At 36.8% G+C, this 19758-nt stretch overlaps 1 protein-coding gene across 1 annotated transcript in view; it reads right to left on the bottom strand.

Annotated features, from left to right (window-relative positions):
• Positions 1-19758, bottom strand: part of LOC139727018 (neprilysin-1-like) — a 54344-nt gene that overhangs the window by 23065 nt on the left and 11521 nt on the right. The window contains exons 2-4 of the mRNA XM_071638000.1: positions 9181-9219; positions 1740-1901; positions 153-239 (exon numbers count right to left, since the gene is read on the bottom strand). Coding sequence (XP_071494101.1) covers positions 153-239; positions 1740-1901; positions 9181-9219 — 288 coding nt within the window. The remainder of the gene's footprint in view (positions 1-152; positions 240-1739; positions 1902-9180; positions 9220-19758) is intronic.

The raw sequence follows: 19758 nt of genomic DNA, 5'->3' as shown, positions 1-19758 counted from the left end.
GTAGTAGCGGCAATAGTAGTATCATTGGTGTTACCACAATCATGACTGATATTAATAAAACTTTTATCACTATACTGTTGTAAATCACTATTTGAATAGTGGAATATATCAAGACATATCTTGACATCGTAGTAAGCTAATGTAGGTCTCACCCTCGTCGATGCAAGCCCTGTAGAGCCTTTTGACCTTGAACTCAGCACTTGTCTCATCCGACATAGTACCTTCCTCCTCCAAGAGACCTAATGGGAGAGGAGTAGTCTTTTTGTGACTTCCACATCGATCAAAACGAGGTCTAGACTGTTTCAAATCCAGCGAGCACTTTCCCCGGGTCACCATCGAGGGGCGTTGTTATAAAAAAAGGTTTGTAGATAGAATGCGACAGGCGAACAAGTTGGCGTTGAAATGAAATAAGAGTATTGCCATTTATTTTCATACATGTAGTTCCTCTCCGTTCTTACAAACATACATGCTTTCTACAGAGCGTGAACTTCATCGCGTATATTCTCCTTGTTTTATCTCTGTTCGAATTCGTTTTTATCTCCCATCCACTCTCGCTATTCGACCAATGTCTTCCTCTTCTCCTCTCGCTTGCATTTAGGGAGGGAACAAATTCAAGGTACATTGTGTAATTTTTTTCAGATAATTGGGATTGATGATGGTTCCGAGGATGCCTTTTATTTCCTTCCGCAACGAAGCTAAAAGATTATAATCGTGTACGCTACGTATTGGACGGTTTGTTGGCGCGACCTGCAGGAGGCGTTTCATAAATCGTTTTGTCAGATTTTGTTTTTGTTACAATTTTGCTCTCGGCCAATCAGGCGCAAGAATTTCAGTATAATATAGCTTAAAACAGTTTTGTTTGGGAAAAAATAAAAATCTGACAGAACGCTTGATGAAACGCCCCCTGGATTTCATACTCGATTATTGAAAAGAGTTAACCTGATGATTTTAATCTTTACATCATGAGAACTTCAAAGTATCTAGAAGCCGCAACAGAATGGGACCTACTCGTTGAATCATTATAGACGATAGAAGAGCTCGTGGTAAAGATACAACAAAGCAACCAATATAATGAGTCAAATTCACAGTCCATGTCATAAACCTTGTGTCTCAGATAATTCACATTATGCAATTTATATTTGCAAATGTTTTTGACAGAAATCTTCAAATTATATTTCGTTTTTACGTTTACTCCCAACATGCTAGGTAGTTTGAGCTGTATAGATTTCGAATTGTATTATCTAAATGACCATGATATGCACTTGTTTCAGATGAACCCTGACGAGAAGGAATGTAACCTCGCCACTATTGGGCAGATATATCCAAACGAACACTGATGTTTGTTGTGGCCGATTTTAAAGCCTTCTGATTTTAGCTAATTCCAAAAGGACACCCAGAAAGAACGACTGGCAGATAAAGTTCCGGGATTATTGGATAGGGAGCGGGCGATGTTGAGGTCGCATTCCGTTGATACCAAAGCAAAGTAGGCCCTACTGTATTTTACCCAAACAAACCGTCTCGACCATAGATTTAAACAAAAAAAGTGTCTATCTAAAACTTTGCAATGCTGTGATAACAAACTTTAGGGAACACTATTATAAGGGGTGCTTCCATGAAAGTGTTTGTTTAAAAAAAAAACAAGAACATGTGCTTTCATTATCAAATTGCGAAGAGATGGCATCACTATAATAAAGAGATTACCATGTAGAGGCATCAAACATTATTTCTGCCACGTTTACCTCTTGACAACACCTGCAGTCGGTCCTGGAGCTGGGCTAAAACAGTGATGCGATCCCTCTCCTCTGGTATCGTGGTCCTCTTCTTCCATCCTCCGCACGAGTACTGGTAGAAGTCCTCACACGGATCCGCGTTCAGATCCATGTTCTCGATCAAGGCGCCAGCTGTAATGTGGTGTAATATCATTATGTGCTTATATATCAGAGCTCGACATTAACGGTGGTCGAGAAGCCTGGGGCCATTGAAATTTATGTCCGGCCACCAAATTTCCAAGAGGTTATCCTTTGCTGGCCTGATCGGGCACTTATATGATTCAAAAGGGATTAGTATATTTCCGTTTATTTCGGGCCGCCAAAATTACATATTTTAGTGGCCGAACGAGCCACCAGGGGAAAAAAAGTGACTATTATATGCAATATAATAGTCTGCTTGCTGTTATGCCTATGCTGGTTTCTCCCTGCTAGCATCATCTGCGCGCTCAATTGTCAGAGAATTTCTCATTCAAAATGGCTGAAGGGATAAATGTGCCTTTTCATTCCGTATTGGATAATGAGTTTTTTTGATCTATTTAGACCATTTACACCAGAATATGATTTCCTAGATGATTTAGTTTCTAATTCGCATACATCTTTTTATGATGTTAGTTAAATGCACTTCCCAGTATTTTTAATTCAATGTTCCCACGGAACCAGTCTTTTCATGATTATCCCACTAGACAATCTAATGAGTTTCATTTACCCCTCCTGAGAACTTTATTGGCTCAGAATACATTTATATACACTGGTCCTAGATTTTGGAACTCACTGAGCTGTGAAATAAAAAATTCCCCATCTTTGTATTCTTTTAAGCGCAAGTTGAAACTTTTTTTATTAAATCCTCCCTGACATGTTTTTTTTCCATTAACAGCTATAGTTTTTGTTAACCTCAGAGTTCATCATCCACCCACCAATCATTCAAACACTGAATTTATTATTACGTAAAGAAGTAGCCATTACAATCCTTGCTCAGCTGCATGCAGTACCAACTCTATGAAGCACATTCTCTACCATCCTCTGTTCCATTTCCCTTATTCAGCGTGTAGGTATTCTCTCATTCTCTCTTTTCTTCTTTCTTTCCTTCCATACTTTTCATCTATTCTGGCAAGTTGTGTCATGTTGTTGCGTTTCTTCTGTTTTGTCCCGTCCTGTCGTATATTATATTTGTCACAAGTGTTTGTAAATAAGTAATTTATAGGTTTTATGAGTGGTTCACAATCTACAAGCTTTGCTTTTTAGTGGACCTCTCTATTCTTTCTTCCTTTTTTTTTTTCAACTGAAGCATGACTTTGTATTATTTTTTTTTGTCAGTATGCGCTCCTATGTTTATTGATACCATTTATTAATTAAGACAAATGTTCTTTGTTTATGATGTAAAACCTGATTTATCTTGTGTTATGTTTTTGTTGAAAAAGAAGAAAGAAGAAGAATGAAAATAAATGAATTGAATTGAATTGAATTGAATAGTTGCCGATAATATGAACTCAACAGATGAAGAAATGCAGTATGATTCTGATGATTTAACCCAAGCCCCATTATGTAGTTATGTTACTATGAATCAATTTAAAGAAATTCGTAAGGGTTTACGTAAAGACACATTTTCGTTGATACATTTGAATATAAGAAGTTTAAGTAAGCATTTTGATGAATTACAGTTATTGTTGGATAACCCAAATAACCCTTTATTTACAGTGATAGGACTAACTGAAACGTGGTTATCTTCATGCCCCAAACGATCTTTCTCGCTTGAAGGATATAATGTTTTTGTGAATAACATACCCGCTCGTTCTGGCGGTGGGATTGCCTTATATGTTTTAAGCAGTTTTGAATGTATTGTTTGTGAAAAGTTGAGCAAAATGAATGATATTGTGGAGTCCCTTTTTGTTCAAATTAATGTTCCCGGTAGTAAAAATATTGTGATAGGCATTATTTATAGACCCCCAAATTCTAATAACAAAGATTTTTTATCATATCTCATCGAGTTGCTCACAGATCCTTTATTTGCTAACTCAGAGTCCTTTATACTCGGTGATTTTAATATTGATTTTTTTAAAACATACAACAGACAATATACCGGGTGAATTCCTTGATACATTCTTATCCTTTTCTTTTGTATCTCTTATTTCCAAACCAACTCGTGTTTCTAGTCATTCGGCTACTTTGATTGATAATATTTTTGGTAATGTTTTAACTCTCCCAGATTCTTTTATAATTTTGTCTGATATGACTGATCATTTTCCTGTTATGACGCATTTTAAGTAATAATCATATTAATGTTAATTCATTTCATCGTCAGGAAAGGCGTAGAGTAACTCAAAAAAACTTGTTTTCTTTTTGTGCTTCTTTAGATAATGCTAATTGGGAATGTGTGTTTGATACAGATGACATTAATTTGTCTTTGAATAATTTTTTTGATGTTTTGAATAATCATTTGGATATATGTATTCCCAAAAGAAAATACAAACGGGGGAATTATAAAACAACACCAAGGCTTCCCTGGATTACAAAGTCCATTTTGCGATCTATTAATAGAAAAATAGATGGTTTTATTCATTTAAGATGAAAAGAACTGAGCAAGCACGTTTGAAATACACTTCGTATAAAAATACCCTCACAAAAATATTACGTATAGAAAAGAAAAAATATTATCATAAGCAATTGCAGAGATATAGATATGATATAAAAAGTACGTGGAATGTATTAAAACAAGCTATGAATATATCTACCGAAATCTCTGGTATATCGAAAATTCGATTTGATGACAAGGTTATTGATAATTCGCAAGATATTGTAAATATTTTCAATAAATATTTTACAACTATTGGAGAAGATATTGCTCAAGAAATTCCCAATACTGATAAACATTTTACTGATTTTTTGAATCAGTATGATACACATTCTATATTTTTTACTCCTACCACTAGGTATGAGGTTATTGATATTGTTTCTGGTTTGAAAAATAAAAAAAGTGCAGGTTATGATGATATAAGCAATATGATTTTAAAAGGAGCAATATATTCAATTGTGGATCCTTTGGTGTATATTATCAATTTGTCAATGTCAAATGGTCAGTTTCCGGAACAAATGAAAATAGCAAAAGTTATTCCTATATTTAAGAATGGTGATAATTTAGATATTAGTAATTATAGACCTATTTCTTTATTATCTTGTATATTAAAAATCTTAGAGAAAATTATATATAAAAGAACAATGAATTTTTTGAAGACGCATTGTGTTCTAACAAACTCCCAGTTTGGTTTTCGAGAAAGGCATAGCACCTCTCATGCATTTTTGAATTTCATTGATAAAGTAGCACATGCTTTACATAATCACTCTCATTTGATCGGTTTCTTCCTGGACTTCTCCAAGGCCTTCGACACTATTATTCATAAAATATTGCTTTATAAGCTGTCCCACTATGGTATACGTGGGAAGGCCTTGGAGTGGTTCAGGAGTTATCTAACTGATCGTAAACAATATGTGTCAATAAACAATTATAACTCTGATATGAGAGAACTAATTTGTGGCGTGCCACAAGGTAGTATATTGGGGCCGTTGTTGTTTATTGTTTATATTAATGATTTATGTGCTTCCTCCCAAGTGCTATCATTCATACTTTTCGCCGATGACTCAAATGTGTTTTATTCACATGAAGATCCAAATATTCTTGTGCACACAGTAAATTCGGAGTTACAAAATTTACGAGATTGGATACGAGCTAATAAGCTGTCCCTGAATATCAATAAAACCAAGTATATGTTTTTTAGTAACACTTTAGATAAATTGAATATGGATATTTATTTTGATGATACTGTTTTAGAAAGTGTTTCATGAACAAAATTTCTTGGAATTACAGTAGATAATAAACTTTCTTGGAAATTTCATATAGATTATGTTTGTAAAATTATTTCACGCAATATAGGCGTCATTAACAGGTTCAAATTGTTTCTTCCCCAACATTCATTATTCATACTGTATTCGTCGAAGGCACTTCGAATCATTTGTAATGCCGCTCCTTGCTCTCATACAGCTTCTTTGTTTTCTGAAAATAAGATTCTGGAAATTAAAGATTTGTTTTTATTTCATTTAGGACAATTTATGTATAGTTATAATAATAACTGTCTTCCGCTTAGATTTGATTCTATGTTTCCTCGTAACCTGACATACCATAGTTACCCAAAAAGACAGTCTAATGAATTTCATTTGCCCCTGCTTAGAGCTGTGTTAGCTCAGCAGACATTTATTTATACAGGCCCAAGATTCTGGAACTCCCTTAGTCCAGACATAAAAAATGCTCCTTCTTTGTTTTCATTTAAAAAAAGATTGAAATCATTCCTTCTTAAGTCTTATAATGTAACAGAAAGAAATTAATTTTGTTTGTTTATCTTTTTCAGTAAGTAGGTTTTGTAAGCACCAGGATGCTATTGATTTTTCATAGGTTTGTTAGGTCGCGTCTTTCGCGGAATTCCGCATCGGATCCCCTGTTTTTCTTATTGCAAACTTGTACATTATTACACGTGCCTTCACAGAACAGATTATGTTCTGCTATCAGCAATTCCATACAATTGTATATATCACTTTCTCGTCGCTTTCAACGTTCTACACTTCTAACATGGCTAATAGTCTCTGTTGGTTTGATCTTGAATGTATCGATTGATCTAGGCTTTTTGTTTTTAGTTGTCTCGTCTGTTTACTTGTATTTCTGCTTCTTCCCTTTCCCCTTTTCCACTTCTTTTTTCATCCCGCACACTTGTAGTTAAGTTTTCACTTTTTTTTTCCTCCTGTGAGGTGCCCACGTTGTACAAGCATAGTCTTTTGAGTGGGTACGACCACTTTTTTTCGCAGAATGTATAAATATGTCTGTATGAAAAATGCCTAATTTTGTAATGATTATTAACAAATGTTATTCTTTGCTATCGTTGTATCATTCCTTCAAACGCATGTCGAATCTATATTTTTTGTACATTCCATTGAAAGAAGTGAAAATAAAACCTTTGAATTGAATTGAATTTGAATATTGAGCCCTACAAAGATATATATATATATATATATATATATATACATATAATATGTATACACATATATAATGTGTAAAATGTAGTCTGTATAAAGCTCGTTGAAGATATCAACAAGTTTGAAACGCGTTGTATAAAGACCTATTATAATCATTGCATAATGTACTATAAAGTGTATGAGGCTAATCATCGAAATCGAAAGTTCGTAATGTCTCTGACATGTGTCTCATATCATTTCACTTTTAAAACAAATTGTCTAACCGTGTTTTTTCTTTAATTATTTCAATTACATTTTCATATTCCATTGAATACATTATTAATGCGGTTTATTGTGAGCACGGTGAGCAATAGACACTAATTCAGCTGGAACTTGGAGTGATTTCCTATCAATAAGGAACTGAAAACTTGTAAAACGAAGCTATATGACACCAAAACGGCGAGATTAGGAATTCTCGGTCAAAGCAATCACTCATTTGTCTATCAAACCAGCGTTCGAGTATATACCCGAGAAACGTAATCGCATTTATTTGACTGATATTAGCGCCTAAAACGAAAGAGTTCTCTCTCACTAAGCTCTATTCAATCGTTTTTTGACGTATTGTTCAGGCTATGTGACGCACATACTCCATCTCTCAGTTTTGCTTAGCCGTGGTTACAAGGGTATAACTGTAAACAACACTCGACGCCCTAAGGGTCCGAATCCGATTTTATTTCGCCAACTGAGCCTTGACATTGTCGAGGAACCTTTTCTCCAATATCGCATTGATGAGAACAAACATCTCGCATGCAACGCGTGTACCCGTCTGCAAAAGTCAGCAAGTAGGCTTCATGTAAAATGTATGGAGGATTCTCTGTATATCTCGATACGTTTGGCATTTTTATCAGTATTATATTGTTTGTCGGATCAAAAGGAACGCCCGCAAGTGGGGTTTCCGACCTCGGTTTATCAGACGCCGCAAATGTCAACTAAAATGTCGTGGATATACGGTGCAGTCCACCGAGACACTCTTAAGTCCAAATGCGACACAGCTTGTAATGTTTCACCGCGTCGTCGCTACCCCTTGGATTCTGTAATGATGAAATTAACATGAGGGCTATATATTCTCCATCAATAGCGGGCAAACATGCAAATACAAGCAAATTCAAGTGTCCTAGAACTTCAGAGATAAAGCGCCTAAAACATCAGTCAACATAAACTGCGGTTAAATCAAGACAGTTCTATAGAACTTTGAAGATGGATAATACAAATTTATCTGTATAAAAGCCATTGGAAGACATTGCAATGATTAATTAAACAATAGCAAATAAAAGAGAAATACAATTTCATTTATCATGACCAAATCGTTAACCATTATTGATATGCAAAGTATTTAGCTGATTTCTAAATAACATTTCATGGCTGAATTTGATGTGACATGCAAGGCGTGTGAAAGGATGTTACCTCGTATGACGATGATATGTTATCCCTTATATTAACCCTCAGTGTGCCATGAAATAATATCTCGTCCACAGATATGTCTATGAAATTTGTGCATATTCGACTCAATGACACTGAAAGGGTTAAAAATGACATTTTTTTTTGTCCTAACATCATTAAAATGCGAGATTTTTTTTTACATTAGGTAATCACTGAAAGAATTGAATCTGCATGTACACGAGTTGACATTCACATTAGCCATACTGTTTCTTGTTATGATCTGTGCATAAAAATGTCAGTCAATAAAATTGTATCCATGTTGAAATCATCAAACAAGTCGCAGTAAAAGAGGTTTCAGTAGGCATGGAATGCTGTTAGTTATACTAGAATATTATGTGATTACCTGTACGATACATTTCATGTCTTTTTTTTTTATTGCTCAATAAAATGAAATGACAAAAGCACACTTTGTATTATGTATTACTTTTTGTTGATGAAGAATATTTCATAATCGTAAAGATCCTCATTTCTTTAATGAAATACTGATAGCAACTAAAACAGGAATTTAGATGATGAGATGATAGTCACTTACGATTCTGCAAGTTAACCACACATCCAAACACACCCACATTCACAATAATGTATCATTAGCGTTTTAATGAATAGTGCACCGAGAGTCCATTCAACTATTAAAATGCATCATTTCTAAGTTATAACAGAAGTATATACAGTAACACACGATGCGGTGATTCATCTTCGATGGATTACAATGCAGTATGATAAGTGTAGTGAAGATTAAGAACATCAACAGAAGATTTTGTTACTCAAGCCACTAATCAAATTTAATAACAGGTCTGTTTTCTGTTTCATTATTCAATAAATCATCAGTAAGCTTGGAAATGATCTTCAAGTTTTCTTCTTTGCTCTCTTAAGTGCCTTATTAAAGATAAATGACAGAAATAAGAATTAAACTCACCTGCCGCGACGCATTCTTTTGACATACATATGTTTGGTCCTTGGTAAACCGGAAAGGAAAATGAAAAGAAAAATAAAGAACATCAAAAAAGTGTTATGCGATATATCTTCAAATCGCTTAGAGGTATTAGCATGGAATTAAGATCTGCCCAAATGAGTAAAGTTAAACACATTGGTATTTTTTAATTTTATTTGTCATTTTTTGTTTAAAGGGGATGGCTAGTAACCGATCAGTGGGCATCAGTGGGAATGCTGAGGGATGATTGTTCCAATCCTTGTGGGATTCATTTAAGAGTACATTATATATCTACTGTTGTGTGAAAATTATTTGCTTCAGAACGGTCTCATATTCAAGTAATGTGCAGATTAATGCCCCGTCACTGACCAGGTACGCTAACATGGAAACATTAAAGTGCACATTATTTGAATATGAGACCATTCTGAAGCAAATGATTTTCACACAACAATAGATATATAATGTACTCTTTAAATGAATCCCACAAAGATTGGAGCAATCATCCTCCAGCATTCCCACTGATTCTCACTGATCAGGTACTAGACATCCCATTTAAAACAACAACACGAATATGATCACATAATACAATAATGGTGGACACGGCCTGATATTCCGTTGTTCAGATGAGGTGCACGTCACAAGATCGACATCCGCGAGTCATACAGTCCACTAGTCATACTGGTGCTGTTCGTTATTCCAAAGGTTCGTTATTCCGAAGGTTCGTTAATCTGAAACACACAAATTCCCTATACCTAGAGGTTCGTTAATCCGAAAATGAAAAAGGATTCGTTAATCCGAACATTTGTGACGTTATTCCGAAGGTTCGTTAATCCGAAAATGAAATAGGGTTCGCTATTCCGAAGGCTCGTTTATCCGAAAATGGAATAGGTCAGTAACGAACCTTCGGAATAACGAGCTTTGTTTCATTTTCGGATTAACGAACCTTTGGAATAACGATCCTTACTGCTATCTTAAACATTTTTTAAATCACTGTTCCCAAAGGTAAACAGGACCTTTAATACTGTACTGTACTCCAAAGATCATTAGTTACATACGAAATAAATCGCAAAAACAAAATATACCTTTTAAAAACGTGTGCCAAGAAAGAAATAAAGAAAAAAGAAAACGTTTCCATAAGCACGCCTAAAAAACAGAACCTAAGCCACAGAATCACGTACTGCTGTGAAAACTATCAATGCGCACCATTTGACAAACACGTGACAACAAGTGTCCGCATTAAACCGATTGAAAGCACAAATAATCGACTGTTTATATCGCTGGCCACTCGGCAGACAGCCGCATAAACAGACGTCACCCATCGCTTCCAAAGGTAATACACAGTCATCGACTTGCCTCCACGCGACGCGCCAGCGGCTTCAAATGCACCTGTCTCCTTAAAGTTTTATCGATTATTTCAAACATAGCGTGTGTGATTTACCCTCTGTGGAATTGTCACCGAAGTCATGAACTGGATGTATGTTTCATGGCAGACGCTCGCGTTTACGACCGCGGCGCATTATCAAGGTAGTCGCTTTTGTTCCTTTTTGGAGCCTTGCACCTGGTCTGAATACGTCTTCATTCACTCATTGTAAAGCGGCAAACATAAACAAAATGGTATGTGATCAACACACCCACTTTGTTGTTGGGTTATGAATAGACGAATTGTCGGCACACCAAGAAAATCGGTGTGACTGATGACGCGACCGTGCATTACTATGTCAGTTACAATAACTCGACCTATTTTTTCCAGTCGATATTTTGATTTCCAAATATTATTATGGCGCCTTTGCCTAGTTGTCACCTTTCTTCGTGGAACATGGCATCAATATCCACACTTGTGAGACCAACTGATTTTATACACCCCAATGACTCACAGCAGTCCAACGATGATTGCATTCTGCTAAATTACGCGACAGACAGTCGTGTAAACACGGAGAAAGTCAGTTTTTGTTTCATTTCTGTACAATTCATCCCAACCCCAACCCCCACCCCGAAAATGGCATCACCACTTTACATTACATTTACAGAATTTTAATACAGTGCATGTTAAAAGTCGTCTGCCCTTCATCCGATTACTGCTTAAACCTCTGGAGGCACACAGCATGCACAAACGCTCTCTCTCACACACAAACACTCCTCTAAATTCATGTATAAAATATCTATCCATATCTGCGCGCATATGGATTTATGCTTGTTTTGCTTTATTTCATTTGTCAAGTGCATTTATTTTTGTGGGTAGATTTAAGGGCAAAGGCTAAAGAACTTACGAAACAAAATGTCAAATTTCTAAAAACATGGATGTCGTCTGGATGGTTATAAAAAAACCGTATGAAACCCTCAAAGAAGTAAATTAGATAAGCGTAAGATGGCCTATGATATTCGTTCGTTTATTTCTCTTCTTTTCAGTTTGATGTCAGATGCTCTGTCATGTCACTCTTTCGAGTGTAATGATTTTTACGATTTCAACAGAATGTTCAAAACATTCCAAACACTGTATTTCCCTCTCCGATATTAGCCATATCTTTTCTTCTTCTTTTTTTGTTGAAAATTGTTCTTGATATAATTTTCTTCCTGTACTGGTGATTGCAAGATGCAAGATTTTCAATTATCTTTTTTCCCCATTTCCGTTTTCCCCAGCGTGTGGAACAACAATGAATAAGTCTTCCTAAGATATCATGCAATGTTTGACGGTTTGTATGTGTGTGTGTGTGTGTGTGTGTGTGTGTGTTTTCGACATCGGTATCGTCATAATCGTCACTTTCACCATCTGCATCATTGACGACATCATCATTGCCAATCTGTCACAGATGGGAGATCCCTTCCACTTCTCATCTAATCGCGGAACTTATTCGAACGAAAATTGGCTTATTAAAGGTTACCCGTGTAATATTTCGCTTTACGTCCACACACACACACCCACACACACACACACACACACACACACACACACACTCACTCACTCACACACACATACAACGATCTCGGAGCAGAAAAGGGGATCAGTACCCATCTCGTCTGGCCAAGCGGGGTGGTATTTTTAGAGGCGGCGCGGGTAAAATGGCAGGCCCCGCGAAGTGCTCCGAAGGTTATCGGATTTCCACCGCAGAGACTAAACCCGAGGCGGACGCATTGTGCCATTTTAGAGGGGCGTCGCGCCACTTGGAAGAAAAAGAAGAAAAAAAAAGTTCCCACGTCCGGGAGTCTATCACAACTTCAACTCTTTAATACCACTCTGGCAATTTCGTCTATTAACAGACGGGGGATATAGGATGAATGGGAGATAACTGAAAGGAAGTAGGGATAAAAATGAAATCGAATTGAAGCAGATCACGGGACCGAAAACGACTTGATATAATATTCTACCTGTGACGTCAACGTCGATAACGAAAGATCAACATTTCCTTCTTTCTTTTTGTTTTCCTTTTAAATCATACATATTGCAGTCTCATGAAATTGCTTTTCATTTCCTTTGGCTGAGCTTCGGGAACGTGTTGCATGAAAGCTCCAAAACCAGTGATGTACACTTTAAAGTGCAGACACTACAGACATGACACAAAGATTGTTTTTACAACAACAACCAAAAAAAAAAGCAACTTTGATTCTCTGTGACCCATCTTGTGAAATTTAGATGAGGGTAAGTTTCTAGTACAATGTATACACCTGAAAATAGTACACTCCGAATCAACTCAGTTTGGGTGTTTCTGCATGGCGGAGTTATCTTTATATCATCTACTAACAGTATGTGTTCTGATAATCCTTTCACAACTTTTGTCTCACAGTGTTCAATCCCGTCCTCGTTCCACCATTAATGTAGTAGCTCCATGGTTCCACAGACGATTCAGGAAAAGACCCCGTGAGACCAAATCTCATTTTCTCAAAAGTAGTCTACTTGACTCGATTTCTTTTTCCATCATCCAGTTGGTGGGTTACAATAATGTAGAACATAATTAATATCGACTTTTAGAATCGACCTTAACTGACAAATTCTCATCGATGACTATTTGTTGGCGTTAATTATACGTATTGTATACAGTGCAATCCCGTCTTAACGAACAACAATTATAACGAATATCTCGATAAAGTTCAGGTCCCAAAATTATTACCTATATATCTTTATATATATTTTTGTTCCGCTGTAACCAAGTTTTGATAAACCGCAAGAAACCTACCGGTTTCGAGGATTTGGTTATAAGGAGAGCCGCCTATAGGGCCTATACATGATACAATACATATTATGTGTGGGTGTGTGTGTGTGTGCGTATTACAGTAAACTTTGTGATCGATTTTTAGTTAACATTTATGATTGTAAATAAGTATGCACAATTGAAAAAAAAAATAGATGTGACCTAAAGACACATTTCAGTGCTTGATTTCGCACCTCTGTGCGCAAAATGTTTGAATGTGTTTCCGTTTGACGAAAAGTCGAGCTCAGCAAAGAATACGATTACTTAGTATCTTTGATGTGGTTGAACTCTTTTTGTTTCTCTTTTGTTGGTTGCTTGCATAAACATGCCAAACGATGAGCAAAGCTCCCCACTATTGTTAAATTTCAGTGAATGGTGAATTTGTGCCAGTGGTACCACACAATAATAATGTGTGTGTGTGTGCGTGTGTATGTTTAAGAAAGTGTGTGTTTGTGTGTGTGTGTGTGTGTGTGTGTGTGTGTGTTAGGGCTTGCTTTGTGTGAGTATGCTGAATTGTGTAATCATGCGTGAGTGTTCTACCGTGGACGAGGCAGACTGTCCCTGGCGCAAGGCACGCTTTCTACATCAGACAGTAGACAGAAGGGGTAGTCGCTGATAGAACTACAGGCAAATTCTCAAATACAGTCATTTCTCAGATTCAGAATCCATCGACCATCAAACGATACAATATATATATATATATATATATATATATATATATATATATATATATGTATATATATGAAGAGTTTGTTTGCAAAAACCGGTAAGTCCATATTTGCCAAATGGCGATATTTGCGATGAAAGCTCAAGAAAAATAAAGAGAATAATAATCAAATTTTTGCTTCTTTTGGCCATAACTTCAAAAATGTACCTTTATATGTAGTGACCAATATATCATTTAAAAGTATTATTTTGTACTTTATGACAGAGACCGTACTTCAAAATCTTCAAAAATGGACTTATGGTTTTTGCGAACAAACTCTTCATATATATATATATATATATATATATATATATATATATATATATACCCTGAATTAATGCCAAAACTAAGACGATAAACAAAATGGATCCATGGGAAGTTGCAAGTGTGTTGTGCTCTTCCTATAAATAGAGGAAATCGGCACCTATCTCTTTGGAGTCCAAGCTTTTGCTCTGTAATAGCTGCGGCTGGAGTCGATGCAATTGCTGCCTCGCGATGCTCCCACAGGTGTTGCCAATTTAATGAGTAGATGGAGTCATGCGGAAATGTCAATTTCGTATCTGATAGTATCTCGTATCGGCCGGATCGAAATACCATCTGCGCTGCTGATGGCTCCGATATTGCTAGTAATTTACGAAGAACTGGCTGCCGTTGTGTTATTGAACACTCTCTCTCCGGGCAAAGGGTTTTCCCGCTGGTTTAAAGTGCAATTCTACCCCATTTTCAAGTTGACGTTATAGGCGAGAGAAAGAGTCAAATCAAACACGACATATTGCTAATGGTTTCATCAAGATTAAAGAAATTATCCGATCTTAAAGGTGTAATAGGAAAGGTTATATCGGTGGCTGCCAAGATCCACATTAGATGAGATAGTGGGATGGTATTGCAATAAGTCAGTTTGGGGATAGCTCATGTGTGTATTGGTAAAAATGAACTTTTTCTTGATAAAACCTCCCCGACGGAACAATTTTATGGATTCAAAAATCACGTTGAAATAAAGAATGAACTTGCGTAGCATGTTGACCAGAATGGTCCGTCAATAAGCACATGAAGAAGTATCAATATCATTATGTAGCAATGAATGCACTAGCAAACATTTCATGATTATTATGATATCCAAATAGGTTCTACCAGGCTTGTCATCTGTTTTCTGTTTGTTGAATGTGCCGGCATGCACCATTTAATACGTAGGATTACATGAATGATCATTACATAACAAATGCTTATCTCAGTGAACTGAAGAGACAATTCGCCTGTTGGTACAAATGACCTTTATTTGCTCATGCGCAAAGTGGAACTCCGAACTGGCTTATTCATTTGAAAGTTTTTACACATTATTTCTGTGGGACGGGCTCTAAATTGAAAATTCAGTCCATGCCTCAGCTGATTTTCTACGGAGCGAGGCAGACAAAGTAGAATTTCGGATATTCAGACGCTATGGATAAAAAGAATTGCCTGCATTTGTATGATACGTTTCTATTTCAGAAGAGAAAAAAAAAATCCCAGTGGAAACGCACACAAAAGTACACACACACACACATATATATATATATATATATATATATATATAAAACACAAAATGCCTTTCCACCTATTCAAGGGAACGGAATAATTAGCCGCATGGTGGAATCTATTTAATTCACAGCGCGCAAACGCCAAGCACGCTGAGTTGAACACGGGAAGTTGGCTGGTGTACAACAGCGAGTGGTTTTTAACGAGGTATTGATGAAAAATGGTGCCGTCTTGTGTGACGACATTTTTCGCACACCTGTCGATGGATGAATGCGGTCAAAGGGTCGTGTTTGTTCGCCTTCTCAATCTGTTTTCCTTTTTCTTTACAGTATACGTGGAGCAGCGTGAAACATTCACACTATACATGCCGCCAGAAGTCCATTCAAATACGGTGAGACCCACTTCCCTCCCCGGCAACGGAAATTCGATAAGACCCATTTTGACTTGGAGGCAAAGTTAGCATTATGACATTTTTACATTGACATCTCTGCATTTACCTGTATATCTCATATCGGGAAAAGGTGATATAGGAGCTAGACTTATTCAGTATGCCTGTATAAAATCGAACAGAAATTTATAAAATTCCGTCTTTAAGAGAGAATTAAGAAGTTCATTCATCTTATGTTTATGTATTTATGTTTATTCAAGAATTACTAATAAATTCAACAATCAAGACCCTTTCGGTCCTTGAGCAGCGAAATCAATACTCTGAAAACCCAAAACAAATTACACTGACCAAAGATGATGACATAGGAACCTCACATATTTCAGAAATGTGGCAATGTAATTCATTACAATACCACATGCTTAACAAGTTCACCTATAGCCTATGTAAAATTTATGCATACCTTCTTCTTTTGTTCTGCTTCCTTGAGCCCCAACTCATGCATTCTTGTTGTGAGGCTGCCATGTCATCATCCTTGTTCATTGTGATTTGTTATATAATCATTATGAAAACACTCATATTCCTCATCCCAATCACTACAAATTCTGAAACTCTGCACTCAGTGTTACCAATAATGTTTATAGTTGTTAATATGTAAAAGCCTTAAAATCATCCGGAGGTCTCCTTTAATTTGGGCGCACCCACGAATCATACAGCCCACGAGTCACACGGCCCAAGAGTCATATTACAGTCCACTAGGTATAAAGGCCCACGAGTTCACACTAAGCAATCAAGGCCCAGGACACCGACACATTAAGCTCCGTGATGTAATGTCGAACTCGTGGGTCGTTTTTACTTTGTGTCGAACTCGGACCTTTTTTGCTTAGTGTCAAACTTGCGGGCCTTGCTTGCCTATAGTGTTGGACTCATGGCCCTTATTTGCTATCCAGTTCATGGGCTGCATGGCTCGTAGGCTGTATGACCCATGGACCTTTATTCAACGTCGAACTCGTGGGCCGTACGACTCGTGGGTGTTGGTCTCATGGGATGACCCCGTAAAATTCAGCAACCATCTTCACTTCACATCACCACTTCCACTTCCATAGTAGGCCTACAGAAATTCCTTGTTTACTCTCTGTGTGGAATGTCATACAAGCACGCAAGTTAGAAGGCGGCGTACTTTATGCGCGTCAATGTGTATACAGCTTTCGACGGACATAAATATTGAATCCAACTCTTTTTAAAGGACACATAATCAGAAACAGAGGAATCCACTTTACTTCTAAATAACACTTAATCTGGAAATTTCCAGGAGATGATAGTTAATATTATATCCTACATCATTAAATTGTAGAACTAGCATTGGCCGAAACTCATGTGACTCAAGATAAGTTCACCATGGAAAAAAAAAAAGCGGATGTGCCGTGACGTCAGCCTCGGAATATTTTTCGCCCGACCAATTTCCTGGGGGGGGGGGGCATTTCATGAAGCAGTTTGGTCGGATATTTTTCTGACAAACTATTACAAGCTACTGATATCCTTACATCTGATTGGCTGAGAGCAAATTTGTCCGACAACTTTGTCGGACAAAATGCTTCATGAAATGCCCCCATGATGTCACTTTGGTTAGTGTTTTTTTTTAAATAATGGGGTATCGAGCCAGCGATACCGCAATCGCAATCGCATAAGACTTCGGCGCGGCGCTGATAGCCAGTCAGCGTAGCAGCGAGCGCCTGCACTGCACTATACTAGCACTGTGCTGTGTGCATCGAGTACGCACTGGCACCACTCGGTTATAAAGACGCCGCACTAGCAGGGAATAGCACAACCGCACTCATTCCATTTCAATGGTTGCGTGGTAAATATTAATAACAAATGATTGAAACGTGACGACTATAGACATTGTTACTGTCTTTCAAGTTTTCCAGTTTTCATCGTTTCTTATCTTATTCAATGCAACTTCAAGTCTTCGTCGTTACCAATGGTTACTGTCGCATCGTTAAAGGTTAAAGATGCTCGGGTCTATATCCTAAGATTCATGGTCTAGACTAGTGCCGTATACTGCGCTGGTCTAGTATCATCAAGAAGAACCTAGTTGATACAATATAGAAAGACATTTTATCATTATATTATTATCATTATCGTTATCATTATTATTATTATTATTATTATCATCATTATTATTATTATCATTATCATCATTATCATTATTTTATTATTGTTATAATTGTTATTACTGTTATCATTATTATCAGTTAGGTCTAGACCGATAAATCTGCCTCCTGTTCGGTGGCCTCTTGTAAATTCTACCTTCGGTAATACGGGGCCAACCTATTACCGATCGACCGTAGGCCCACAGTTAACAAAAGGCGGATTTATCCGTCCAAATTAGATCTAGATCTAGGTCTAGATTTTTTTTTTTCTAGTAGGATATAAATCAAATAATTCTTATGCCATGCACTCTTTTCGAGGTTCCAGTTGAAATTCTGAATTTTTCGGTGACTAGCATTGCACTATTTGTCTTCGGAAATACTGCACTGCCAGTCAACTCACAATCCATAATTTCTTCTGGAACCTCTCAGTGCATGGTATACTATTTTGATTAGTAGAATTGGAATGTATTTCAGTCTCCGCTTCGAAACATAAAATGAGAATTTCTGATCTCGATGCACGTATGCTTAGTGCGTAGGCCTAACCTATACATTAGTCACCGAAACGCCCCAAACTGCCTGTCTTCTTACTCCCTAAACCCCCAACCCCCCTTTTTTTATGCTTTACCATTTTTTCTTCCTATAGAATATGTAATTATGTATTTTGAAAGAGGTCAAACGTCAACAGAAGTATGTCAGAATTACAGCTGTACTTCTGTGACACACCATTCTCTTGGTAAAGTCTTATTAGGCTTTCAAATATATAAACATAACTTATAGTAGACAGAAATAAAGATGCAGTCAGCTATTTTACATCATTTAGAAATTTGTCGAAATGAGAGCTATATTGCTGTACCTTCCAGGGAACCATAGGCCATTATGTACAGAATGTTAAGTTGCTAAAAAGGATAAACTCCCCCTTTGTAGATGGAGACAGCCTTTGCAGTGATTGACAGGAGCCGCTACAAGTGGCGTGTTCCAAACTCAGCATGAACCCAACGATCCTTTCTATTCCTGAATTCGCAGGCATCACCGATCCCCTTTTCTGACGTTATTAGTTTCCACTTCCCGCAGTGACACGGCATGGACACCAATTTTGAGTCACGCACGACATGTAAAAATATCGAATATACCAGCGAATATACCAGTGGAATATATATATGTATATATATATATATATATATATATATATATATATATATATATAATGTACTAACATTGATAACAGCAAGAATTTAATCCTCACTCCATTGAATGGCATAGCGATAGGTGATAATACGATCAGTGTGATTTCGTCTGAACTTTGGTGGAGTGATCTGGAGGATTTGGGTTGGATGATCGGCAAACTGATTGCTTTCACATTAGACGCGCGAATTTTGACAAGAATGCAGAGATATTAATGTTTGCGGCACAGATCACGGTGAATTGCTTTGAAATGTTATTTTACAACCAATTTGCAAATTGTCCTTTATCGACGTAAATAGACATCGAGTCTGAGTAATAACCGCGTTGAAATCCATAGGCTACTTAGTCGTTCATATTTAGATTCATTATTTTGAATACATTGAAATTTCATTAGGAACAGTCGAAAGTTAGAGATTTTCAATGCTTTGCTCTTTCTTGAAA

This window comes from Diadema antillarum, unplaced genomic scaffold (assembly GCF_040938485.1).
Source record: "Diadema antillarum isolate AM-2024a unplaced genomic scaffold, OU_Dant_1.0 seq00000112_RagTag, whole genome shotgun sequence".
Lineage (NCBI taxonomy): Eukaryota > Metazoa > Echinodermata > Echinoidea > Diadematoida > Diadematidae > Diadema > Diadema antillarum.
This window is presented reverse-complemented; position numbering and strand designations above follow the sequence as displayed.